This window comes from Gigantopelta aegis, chromosome 9, assembly GCF_016097555.1.
Source record: "Gigantopelta aegis isolate Gae_Host chromosome 9, Gae_host_genome, whole genome shotgun sequence".
In the NCBI taxonomy this organism is placed as follows: Eukaryota; Metazoa; Mollusca; class Gastropoda; order Neomphalida; family Peltospiridae; genus Gigantopelta; species Gigantopelta aegis.
In genome coordinates, this window is record NC_054707.1 from 15676578 (window position 1) to 15689787 (window position 13210).

The window sequence follows — 13210 nt, forward strand, 5'->3', positions numbered from 1 at the left end:
GGCCAGTTTAAAAAAAGAAACTGGCACATGATCATATAATTATTGTGTAACTTGATATTTACTGCTGAAATGAGTGTCCTACATTATTCATAGTATTATAGTTGATCATTGTATTCCGCCATGTACGAGTACTCGAGTACTTGTGGAGACCCCAGTACATTAGCATGCCACATCAAAGTCTCTGAAGTGCCACAACTCTTGGGTCACGTGGCACACAAACTGAGTGAAGTTATAATAGCTGCACCACTGCCAATAGTCAGTTAACACCCTCACAACACCAAGGACATTATAAAATAAATCATAGATTTTTATCTCAACCCTAAAATGAAGGCTCACCCCCCCCCCCCCCCCCCCGTTTCTTTTATTGGTTAAAAACAAATTGTTTTTATTAAACGTGATGTATTTCCAGAGTCCTGAAAATAAAATATACCCCCCCCCCCCCCCCCCCCCCCCAATTTTAATCTGGATGAAAGCCTAGCATTTAATTTATAATGGCCTAAAGGGTCTGTGTCACAGATGCATACTGGACAGAAATATTTATTAATTTTTGTTTTGATTTGTAGAAATTTTATTTTTAATACCATGCAGTGTGACCTTAAAAAAATAATACAGTAATCAAATAAAGCAATTTGTTCTGGCAGCAAAAGAAATCCACAAAAAAAATCTTGAGGGTAATTGACAAACTAATAAGCCAACATACTAGGACACAATATTGTAGAATTTTGGTGGCTACAGCAACCAGAAATAGTCGAATCACACCTACTGATTAAAACATTACTTTACATTGATCAGTTAATCATATTTATGTGTTACAACAAGCCTAATGCACAACACTGTAAAAACCAAAAACACATGTCGTGGCAACACTCATCAATATTCACTACTTCACAACACTAAAGAGAAGTAATACTACAAACTATGACACGGAATATATTTGTCTTTTATACATACTGGTATATAGGGTTCAGATAAAGAACGTTTGAGAAAGAACGGTTGAGAAAATACACGTAAAGCCATTCAAGGCCACCGTTAATACATTCCTGTTGGTTGTGATGTAAGTCTTTTTTCAGTTTTAGACACGTCATATTTTTAAAAACACTATCATAATGGTTTTTCAAGTCAATTTAAAAAACAAAAATGTCATTAAGAAGGGCACTTCAAATAGGTAGGGGGAGGGATCATAGGACCGCTGCATCCCCCTCTGGATCCACCCATAACCACTTTTACAATGCAAGCAGTAACCAGTGAATGGAAAAACAAACAATTATAATTATTCAAGAGTGTTAGCCGTTATCAGTTTACAGTGAATCAGAAATGATTTAACAATGACCCGTTACATAAACGAACATAAAAAACCCATACACACACACAAACACACAGGGTACAAAAGTCTTTGGAATGCATAAAATTTTGATTTTGTTATTTCATTACCAAATAAAGTGGACTCTGTCAAAACCAGCGGTTGACATACATGCAGTGTCTGTTAAAATCAAACTGTATAGATTGACAGTGTCTATTAAATATTAAACACTATCAGTGCTGTGAAATAAAATAAACCCCCAGTAAATTCCACTTTTGTTTACTTTTAAGAATTTAATAACTTTATTCTTTTCTTACTTTACTATTGAATTTAATGTTTCCAAAATATGTTAAAATCTCCTATTTATTGCAGTTTGATTCTCAGTTTTGATTACCAATTGATAATGATTGAAACAAAATTAATAATTAAACAAACAAAAAATGCTTGATTGCTTTGTCAAAAAAAGAAGGTCACCCGTCTGGAGTAATGATTATATTTTTAACTCATATGTCAGGATGTTCACTCGAATTTGGTAAGCCGACTAAAATTTGCGCTACTCCAACTAAAACCTGCGCTACTGGATACATGCTGGTTTGGGCAGAATTCACTGTACAAGTATGCAAATAACCTGAACTGTTAATGTACTTTAACTAAAAAACCAAAAAGCATCAAAAGTGAGAAGAAAAAAATTGTAATAAAAAAGACCAATACATTTCAATGTCTCCCAATGCTACTTGAATAGAGTGAGGCTATGGCATTTCCTGGGCAACAAGGTTATGACTTCGTCATAATTTTCAGGTACTGCAGTGCATTGTGGGCCGCATTGCCGTGGGCGTCATCTAGTGTAGAGCCCTGCCCGTGACAGACAGCGATCGGCATGGTAGAGAGTTGAACCAAACACTGGTGCTGACCTGCAACCAGACAAGATTAGTATTGTAATGAACAACTTTATATTATAATAGTGTAACTTACTGCAACCAGACAACATAGCAGTAGCTTTAGTATCGTAATGAACAACTTGATATTATAATAGTGTAACTTACTGCAACCAGACAACACAGCTGTAGGTTTAGTATCGTAATGAACAATTTTATATTATAATAGTGTAACTTACTGCAACCAGACAACATAGCTGTAGGTTTAGTATCACACTTACTATTATAATAATGTAACTTACTGCAACCAGACAACATAGCTGTAGGTTTAGTATCGTAATGAACAACTTAATATTATAATAGTGTAACTTACTACAACCAGACAACATAGCAGTAGCTTTAATATCACAATGAACAACTTTATATTATAATAGTGTAACTTACTGCAACCAGACAACACAGCTGTAGGTTTAGTATCGCAATGAACTTAATATTATAATAGTGTAACTTACTGTACCCAGACAACATATCAGTAGGTTTAGTATCGCAATGAACAACTTTATATTATAATAGTGTAACTTACTGCAACCAGACAACACAGCTGTAGGTTTAGTATCGCAATGAACAACTTTATATTATAATAGTGTAACTTACTATAACCAGACAACACAGAAGTAGGTTTAGTATCGCAATGAACAACTTTATATTATAATGGTGTAACTTACTGCAACCAGACAACACAGCTGTAGGTTTAGTATCGCAATGAACAACTTAATATTATAATGGGGTAACTTACTGCAACCAGACAACACAGCTGTAGGTTTAGTGTTGCAATGAACAACTTTATGTTATAATAATGTAACTTACTGCAACCAGACAACATAGCAGTAGGTTTAGTATCGCAATGAACAACTTTATACTATAATAGTGTAACTTACTGCAACCAGACAACACAGCTGTAGGTTTAGTATCGCAATGAACAACTTTATATTATAAAAGTGTAACTTACTGCAACCAGACAACACAGCTGTAGGTTTAGTATCGCAATGAACAACTTTATATTATAATAGTGTAACTTACTGCAACCAGACAACACAGCTGTAGGTTTAGTATCGCAATGAACAACTTTATATTATAATAGTGTAACTTACTGCAACCAGACAACACTGCAGGTTTAGTATCGTAATGAACAACTTTATATTCTAAAAGTGTAACTTACTGCAACCAGACAACGTATCAGGTTTAGTATCGTAATGAACAACTTAATATTATAATAGTGAAACTTACTGCAACCAAACAACATAGAAGTAGGTTTAGTATCGTAATTAACAAGTTTATATTATAAAAGTGTAACTTACTGCAACCAGACAACACATCAGTAGGTTTAGTATTGGAAGGAACAACTTAATATTATAAAAGTGTAACCAACTCTAACTGCAACCAGACAACATAATATTATAAAAGTGTAATTTACTGCAACCAGACAACATAGCAGCAGATTTAGTATTATAATGACCAACTAAAAGGGACATTCCTGAGTTTGCTGCATTGTAAGATGTTTCCGACTAATCAAATACTTCTACGATTAAACTTAAATATTATTTCTATTTTCTTGTTTAGAATATCAGTGTCTGTATATTTAATGTGTTTCTGGTCATCTTAATACTTGTAAGAAGGCTACAATGAATGTTGTCTTCAAATAATTTCGTATGTACAATTTTTTTTATTTTAGGAAATAAAATGAAATTTAACCTACCGTATATCTTCGCCTATAAGTCGAATTTTTTTCACCCAAAAATTATTTTATAACTTGGGGGGGTCGACTTATAAGAGGGTAAAAAAATTTCACCAAAAAATATTACTGTTTTGGGGATTATTTTACAAGTTTTATTGTTGAAGTATGCCATGTATTTATACTCAAATATGTTAATTTGACACATTTATTTTTTATAACCTATTTTTTTTGGCATTAGAACGGTTTTGGTTATGCGAAAAGGCGTACGATCTCACTCACATGCCAAGACAACAGTCCACTTAGTTAAATTAACAGTCATAACTAATAGTAAAAATGTAAACAATACTAACTACCTGTTGCCTGAGTTTATTTTGAAATCTGGTCACTGGCATTAATGGTTGTTCAAACAATGTTTTGGCGGTGATTAACTTCATGAATATTACTAAGCTTTCCCTTAAAATAGACTGATCTCTGCAGTTCACTTATCTAGAGCAATAGGGACACACATCATTTGGTACAAAAACCAGTGTACTTTCCAGAGTTATCCTCCTTACATGTATTAATATGGCGGCAAAACGTGATACTTTAAGTTTTATCGTAGTGATCTGTTGTCAGTGTTTATAAATAAAGTTGTTGTCTGTGCACAAAACCATCTGTACAGTACTATACAGTAACAGTCAAACAGCTTTCACTCTCTACTAAGGGAATATTTCGTTTTGATGCTATGTAATAATGATAGTTTGATTGGAATAGTCTGATCATATTGCGATGTACAAAACGTGAAAACCGAAGTTTGTAAAATAATTTTCTTTTGTTCAAATATTATTATTCTCATGTGCTGAAAATAAGAAATATTTCAATATTTATAAGTAGTTTTTCATGGGTCGACTTATAAACGGGTCAATAAAAAAATACGTTTTCAGGGCTTGAAATTAGGGACTCGACTTATAGCCGAGATTGACTTACAGGCGAAGATATACGGTAGTACAAATATTAGAACAATCAGAAACACGTTTAATATACAGCCACCTATATTTTATGAAGAAAGATATATTTAATATGTAATTACAATCGTTAAAAAGTCTCTGTTAGTGGATAACATCTTAAAAATTGCAGCAAACTCAGGAATGTCCCTTTAATATCGTAATAGTGTAACAAGATAGCAGTAGATTTAGTATCATAATGAACAACTTAATATCATTAACAGAGAATGTAAAAGAATCACCTAGTTGTTTAATAACATAATGGTGAACTTACCGAAACCACTGACTTCTTTGATATCATAGTAGTGAACTTACCAGAACCTCCGAGTAGTGAACTTACCAGAACTACCGAGTTCTTTGATATTGTAGTAGTGAACTTAACAGAACCACTGAGTTCTTCGATATCCTAACAGTGAACTTACCAGAACCACGGAGTTCTTCGATATCGTAACAGTGAACTTACCAGAACCACGGAGTTCTTCGATATCGTAACAGTGAACTTACCAGATCCACAGAGTTCTTTGATATGGTAGTAGTGAACTTACCAGAACCACTGAGTTATTTGATATCATAACAGTAAACTTACCGGAACCACTAAGTTCTTTGATATCATAAAAGTAAACTTAACAGAACCACTGAGTTCTTTGATATCATAACAGTAAACTTACCGGAACCACTGAGTTCTTTGATATTGTAATAGTGAACTTACCGGAACCACTGAGTTCTTTGATATTGTAATAGTGAACTTACCGGAACCACTGAGTTCTTTGATATCGTAGTAGTGCACCTCGAATCGCTGGATCTCAGCGATCTCCTGCAGCATCTGACAGAAGTTGGTGGCTGGTGCCTGAGACTGGCCCTGCACCTTGCCACTCGCCTTCACAATCTTGTCGTAGAAAGCTTTGATCTCGACCGCCTGCTGCGGGGAGGTCACCATCAGCTTCTGCTTGCCTTGTTTTAATGCTGTGTAGGAGGCCTTCGGTTCAAATGACTACAAGGAAACAAATCTTTGTTTAAAGTCAACACAGCACATAGTGGCGATTTGTTTATTAAAATAGGGCAGGTTTCCAAATGGAAAATTTTATGTAAGGCCCAAAGTTGTAGCCATATGAATACTTTTCTGGTCAGCTTAATAGCCTAGTATGTATACTGGAACTCATCGTCTATGAAAATTGTGAGAATGATCATTCCATTTGCACATCCCTCACACAAGTCTAATTTTGTGTTACCAGTTTCCATCCGCACATTAAATTTAGGACACTACATACATAGTTATGCAAGAAAAACCCTGGGCTACTTATATTTATTTTTACGTAACTAAACCTTTATAATATCCATTTTCAAATTTGTGGGAAACAAAGCAAAACCCAAAGACGCTAGCTTTCAGTATGTTACTTTGGTATGTGCTATTTAGTATGTATGTACCAGATATTGTGAGCTGTATGGATAATAAATGAAATCATACCAAAGGAATTTCGTCTTCTTCGTCAGATTCCTCCAGTTTGGCCTCTTTCTCTGCGTTGTTTGTCAGACTTTTAATGTGCTGCATCATGTTACTGGCAGCGTTCCTCTTAGCAGTTTTCTTCGATCGACCAGTACCTGGAAATAACACAACGTTAAAGGGACATTCCTGAGTTTGCTGCAATTTTTAAGATGTTATCGACTAACAGAGACTTTTTAACGACTTAAATTACATATCAAATACATTTTTCTGCATAAGTTATTAGCGGTTGTATATTAAACGTGTTTCTGATCATTCTAATATTTGTATTAGGTTAAATTTCATTTTATTTCCTAAATTTGTTTTTTCATACGTATGAAATTATTTGAAAACAAAATCCAGATTGGGCTTCTTACCAATATTAAGATGACCAGAAACACATTAATATATAGACACTGCTATTCTAAACAAGAAAATCCAGATTGGGCTTCTTAATATTAAGATGACCAGAAACACATTAATATATAGACACTGCTATTCTAAACAAGAAAATATATTTAATATGCAAGTTTAATCGTAGAAATATTTTATTAGCCAGAAACATCTTACAATATAGCAAACTCAGGAATGTCCATTTAAGAAATAATTGTGTAGGCAAGCCTTGATTATGTAATTTCGAGATCCCATGTTTAATAAATTAGGCCTCAAGCGAGTCAATCTGGTTACATCAAACAATCCTTCTTGAAAGGTTGATTGGATTTCTGTCAGCCAAGAATAAAACATATCAAAATATAATGACAATAAAAATATTTAAACTCTGTTTAGAAATAATTTAGAACATTTAGAAATAGTTGTTACCACAGACTAAGAATAATGGAAAATCAAACCTCGTTCGTGAAATTTGCCTAGTTTAACGTTACAGATGAATTCTTTGGCGTGTGGCGGTCCCTGTTCGTTGGTGAACTCGTAGATCGGGGGCTTCATCAACTTCTTCTGTGTGAACTCCTGCAGCTCCCCGATAGGATTCCCTGGCAACCCGTTTTCTCCCGATTCTGTTGGCCTTCAATGCATATACAGAATCCACATATCAATAATGCACAATATTAACTAACAGGTCCTTTTTTTTTTTAAAAGGCAGAAATTTTAAATTAACAAAACACATGTATTTACAACTTGAAAGATATTAAAACATTGAAAATGGTTGAGGAGGATGGATCCTATGACCTCTAGTATCTCAAACAGGTGATTATTCAGTAAAGCAAAAGACATGGCACCCCAACACGTCCTAGATTTTATATTCAGAATGGACAAACGGACATCAAAATAAGTCAAAATAGTTGTTCAGGTTACTAGGATAGGAAAAGAAATGGAGTAGTTTATTATAGTTATTTGGTGTCTAATGTACGGTTATTTTGACAACTGATACAGACAGTGAGAGAAAGGAAAAGAAAGGAATGTTTGTTTAACAATACATTAGCACATTTCAAACTATAGCTATGTGGTGTCTAGCATATGGTGATGTTGACATTTGATTCCCCATGGCAGTAACACAGGCTACTCCTAATGACCAAGCGGCAAGCTATCTTTTATATGTATTTTCCCATAAAAACAACAGTATATACCATGGCCTTTGATGTCCCAAATAATGTAGGACAAAAACAAAGAAAGAAAATAATAATTTGAGGGCAATGGATCCTATGATGCATTGCACCTCAAGCAAGTGATCAAACACTGAGTTACATCCTGCTTCTCAGGTTATCACAAATGTTCATAATGTACAGGTTACCAAGAAGGAAGAAAATGTTTTATTTAACAATGTACTTAACACATTTTATTTACGGTTATATGGCGTCGGACATATGATTAAGGACCACACAGATATTGAGGGAGGAAACCCGGTGTTGCCACTTCATGGGCTACTCTTTTCGATTAGCAGCAAGGGATCTTTTATATGCATTATCCCATAGACAGGATAGCACATACCACGGCCTTTGATGTACCAGTTATGGTGCACTGGCTGGAGCGGGAAATAGCCCAATGGGCTCATTGACAGGGATCGATCCCAAACTGACCTCGCATCAAGCGAGCAATTTACCACTATGCTACGTCTCACCCCGTATAGGTTACCAAGTCTGTATTTTGTGGTAATGGTACACGGGCTACCAGCCACCATGCTTATTCTGATGCCTGAGTTAGCAGCTTAATGACATTTATATGAATACCAAGCAGGAACCGGGTCATTGGAGCAAAATAAAAACCTACTCTGTGGTTTCTTGTTTAACTTCCCCATTTGAAACACCAAGTATTTGATTCAGTGCAGTCTGGGCTGCCGCATGTTTCGCCTTCTTCTTACTGGAACCTAAAGAGGAAGGAAGGAAAATTGGAAGCAATAAAAAACCAACCATGATAACTTACCAAAGACGAAGTTAAATTGTGATATTTGACAAAATCATGTAAAACTATGTACATTATAACATCCTATAGAGTAAAACCAATGAAATTACTATTTTTAAAGAGATCTAGCAATTTATAAGTTCTCACTTTAATATTAAAATGTCTTTAAAGGCATGCTTAAGCATGGCTTTTGGCATGGTATGCATATTCAACGATATATAATGCACATTATTGCTTAATATCAACAAGTATATTATTATATTTAATGAATAAAATGGTTAAATGTGACAGCTATTATATATAATGGGCGCAGCCATTTTGTTCCATTCTAATGAATACGCCATCTGGCAAGCTGGTGGTTATGTAATACTTAACACGTAATGTCAGGAATGAGTCTTAGAACTCGAGAAACAAATCTACCTGTTTTTTGCGGGATGATAAAATAGTCATGCATTGCAATGTTCTGTTATAATATACATCCCAGTAAGCCAGCAATAAGTATATACATGTATTACTTTTCAATACAAAATAAACCACCATTGTCAAAGTAGCTACACAACAAGTCAAAATAATTATACCATGTTTTGTCCATGCATTAACTTACTTAACTTCTGGGGGGTTTTAAAAACTTATTTTCATACTTATATCCAATTAAGGTTCAAGCACGCTGCCCTGGACACACACCTCAGCTATCTGGGCCGTCTGTCAAGGACAGTGGGTTAGTTGTTAGTTGGTTAGTGTTTAGCGAGAGAGAAGAGGGTGTAGTGGCTGTACATCTACCCATTGAGCCCTTACGAACTCACTCTGGGTTGGAGCTGGTACCGAGCTGTGAACCCTGTACCTACCAGCCTGTAGTCCGATGGCCCTACGTACTGAAAGGATATATGGAGTGTTTTCTTAGTTAATTGGTCCATTCTGTCAGTTGCCTCTACATGTGATTCCTGATTGACAGGTGTGTATTTGATTGGTAACCAGACGAGTCAATTAATTACCGCTGTCTAGACACAAAAATACATACCAGTATTGTGTAATATTACTTGTCACCCCTAAAATGGTAATGGACATGGTTTATTGCTGTAAATAGTTCTGTAAAACTATTGATTAAGTAGACTTTCCCATCTAAAATCACAGAACTGACCAATTACGTAGTCCCAAAGAACAGAAAATTATCACTTGGGTATCGTGGGTTGTCATTTTTGCTCCAACATAGCATACCAATAGGCCTAATAGTGTACATTTTTCCTTTGGATTCTTTAACAGAGAAAAATACTATAACCCCATTTCATTCCGTTAATGCAACTTGAAATATATTTAATTAAATAGTTTATTATATTATCATGTCATTTATGTTGTTATACAAATCAGGTTGATCAAAGAGAAGCGCCTTGTCATGAATTACTGCTTTTGTTTACACTGTGCATACAGGAGTTGGTCAGAGCTGTTGTCACTTTGCCCCAACCTAGAGTACCGGACGCCTCGAAAAGAAGAGAAAATGGCTGCCCCCAGTTAGTAGGAATAATCATGTTTCTTTATTAACTCTAAAATTACACGTTTTTCATTTGCTAAAGTGTCAGTATGTGTTGGTGGTCCGGGTAGGCATCTTTCCAATGCATAAGGCTCCTGTTTTAGTTTACTCTCCCTTTAAGAATATTTTAAAGCCAACATATTAAAACATTGTCACACAAAACACATAAAATGTATGCTTCTACATGAAATTACCTTTGCCTGTTGCCGACACATCTCCAACTGTAACTCTCATTAGAAAGGTTGGTTCATGGACCGCTCCCTCATTTGCAATCAAATCATACTGTGGAGTTATTCCCCTCTTAGTGGACAACTCCTGAAGATAGCTAATAGGTGTTTTACCTGCTGGAACGGCCATTTTGAAGCTGAAATCATAAAATGACAATAGAAAACTTTAATATTATCAGTGCTCAAACATAACAATGGCACAGACAGCAATATATGTAAGTCAAGGGCTTTACCGAGTGTATAGAGACATGGGGACACTACAACTTTATAGTCTTTAGCCCACCAAAATAAAGCACTAGCCCAAATTCCTGATCAATTACAACACACTTTATATAGGGCTGAAAAACAATGTTTCAAGGAACCAAACCCCTATAGTACCTATAAAAAAAAACGGCTGACCTGTTTTCTTCTCCTTATTTTTTATGTACATGAGTATAAAAAAATTATTTGTAAATTTATTTTAGTATTTTAGTATTATTTAGTGAAAATATATCTCAACCTGTACAGGTGAGTGAAGTTTCAAAAATAAATTAATAATTTATTTTTATTAAAACTGCATGACCTACCCTATTTTGTCTAGTTTGATCCTAAACCATTGTCCCATTTTCGCTTCCGGAGTGGGTAAGCAATTTAGCAAACTCCTCTCTCTAACCACCCAAAACACAAATCTTTATGGTTAGATAATGTTAAGAGTATTTTAGGTAACTGTCGGTTAAGTTTTGTATGGCAACAGTGATTTTCAAGTAAGGGATGGTTGCTATCCACAATAAAAACAAGACTTCAGGATCAGTATCGGCAACAATGGAATAGTAATAAGTTGAATACTTCAAAGGTTATAATGTATGACTGTATTAAACAAGAATTTAGTCAAGAAATTTATATATATTTGCCAAACAATTTGTCACTTCCATTACTTAAATTTCGTACTGCTAATCATTCATTACCAGTAGAACAAGGATGATGGAGTAACATCCCTTACCATGAGAAATATTGTACACTATGCCAGAATCAGTGTGTAGGAGATGAATACCATGTCCTGTCTGAATGCCCTGCATTTTTGATAGAAAGACAATTACATCTTAAAAAAGAATTTATTATGAGACCAAATTTTGGTAAGTTTACTTTATTATTTAAACAGAAACAGCTGTCAAAATTGAGGAAACTTAACAAATTTGTAAGTATTATAATGATAAAATATAGAGACCAATAGTAATCTATTTGTATGGATGTAACCTTATATATATTGCTTGTCAACATTCACTGTCACACATGTACCACCATTGGTGATCTCTACGTGAATAAAGTTGTTGTTGTTGTTATTGTTGTTTGAAATGTTATCCAAACTGCTACGCACATTAAACAGTCAAGCCAGCTGTGTTCCCTGATTGTCAACATTCCCCTATCGCAAGTAAGTGAGGCATTAAATTAGAAGACAATAGATAAATAAGACAAACATAGTAATTCTAAACATGACTGGGGTTGTACTCCAGTTATACTAGCCTGTTAATTAATTGGGACTGACCATTCACACCTTTGTTACCTTGTTGACGTGCAAGATTTTACTACGACGTGACTTATATAACCAATCGAAAGACGTGTTTCATTAAGGTTGTTTCCTGTCCATGAAATAAAAACAAAGTCTGTATCATGTATATTTTGGTAACTGATGGTGTAGAAACTTCTTGATACTGCATTTTATAGAAATCTAGTTCAATATTAATATATATTTATTGATTTGTTGACATTATGCAATGACCAATGTCAGAATAACATTTATCAGTACGTCAATGAGGAAAAACATTGTGAGCTAACGGTGTTGTTTTTGTTGGGATTTTTTGTTGTTGTTTTTTTAAAACACTAGCCCATCAGGCTACTGGTTTTGCATTTGTCACTAGCCATGTGTTAAAAAGCACTAACCCTGGGTGTCGGGCTAGAGGATTTGACAAACTCTGATAAAGGAATAACTATGTGTTATCCATGCCGTTAATTGTTGCTTTTGTACCATACACATATTAGACATAGTAAAACATTAGCCTATGTTCACGGTTATGGTGTTTCGAATCAATGAACCTTCGGACCATTGAACCTTCGGACTACAGGGCGGTCGCCCGGCCAGCTCCACTTAATTGAAGCAGTGGTAATACTGTTGCTTCGCATTACACAAAATGAATTTTAAGCCTCAGAATATGTACCATGTTTGTGCACGTTTTATATTGCTTTGTATTATGCTATGGACCAAGGTGATTGGATTTGGTAGGACTTTCCTTTGGCACTGTCACAAAACATTATAAATACTTATAATAAATAGTTAGGGTTAGGGTTAGTGACAGTGCCAAAGGGAAAAAAAAGAGGAAGGAAATGTTTTATTTAACGACGCAGTGCCAAAGGAAAGTCCTTCCTTGGATTTGAATGTCATGAATCATAATAAATGATGATTGATTCTGAATGGATTCGACAAGCCAAGCACGTTTAGAAACGTACTTTTATTTTACCACCTACTATTATAGTGTCTGCTTTTGTCTGGTATGCCTTCTTGGCACTATTATTAACACCGCTTTAGTTACCTTAAATTCCTTAACGATGTTAAATTATTGTATAAATCTTAATAAATTGAAGAAAAAGTCAAAACACACACACTGCCTAGACTCAGTTGTGATTGTTGCAAAACAATTAATTTAATCTATAGGCTTATATTAATAACATAAGTAACATAGACATATAGAAACATTG

The 13210-nt window shown here is 34.8% G+C and overlaps 1 protein-coding gene across 1 annotated transcript; it reads right to left on the reverse strand.

Moving 5' to 3' along the window:
- Window positions 1-445: 445 nt before the first annotated feature.
- Window positions 446-13194, reverse strand: LOC121380804 (RISC-loading complex subunit tarbp2-like). Its single transcript, XM_041509781.1, has 7 exons — window positions 13045-13194; window positions 10448-10617; window positions 8597-8693; window positions 7222-7394; window positions 6359-6492; window positions 5644-5884; window positions 446-2211 (listed from the first exon to the last, which is right to left on the reverse strand). The coding sequence occupies exons 2-7, from the start codon at window positions 10608-10610 to the stop codon at window positions 2075-2077; spliced, it is 945 nt and encodes a 314-aa protein (XP_041365715.1). The 5' UTR covers window positions 10611-10617; window positions 13045-13194; the 3' UTR covers window positions 446-2074.
- Between the last annotated feature and the right edge of the window lie 16 nt (window positions 13195-13210).

What these genes read in the sequence shown, in the direction of transcription:
- LOC121380804 (XM_041509781.1), bottom strand. Translation starts at nt 10,610, where the DNA reads ATGGCCGTTCCAGCAGGTAAAACACCTATTAGCTATCTTCAGGAGTTG. An exon ending in AAGAAGACGAAATTCCTTTG is followed by an intron (nt 5,885 to 6,358) that starts GTATGATTTCAT and finishes GTTTCCTTGTAG; the next exon opens with TCATTTGAACCGAAGGCCTC. An exon ending in CAAAGAACTCAGTGGTTCCG is followed by an intron (nt 2,212 to 5,643) that starts GTAAGTTCACTA and finishes GTCTGGTTGCAG; the next exon opens with GTCAGCACCAGTGTTTGGTT.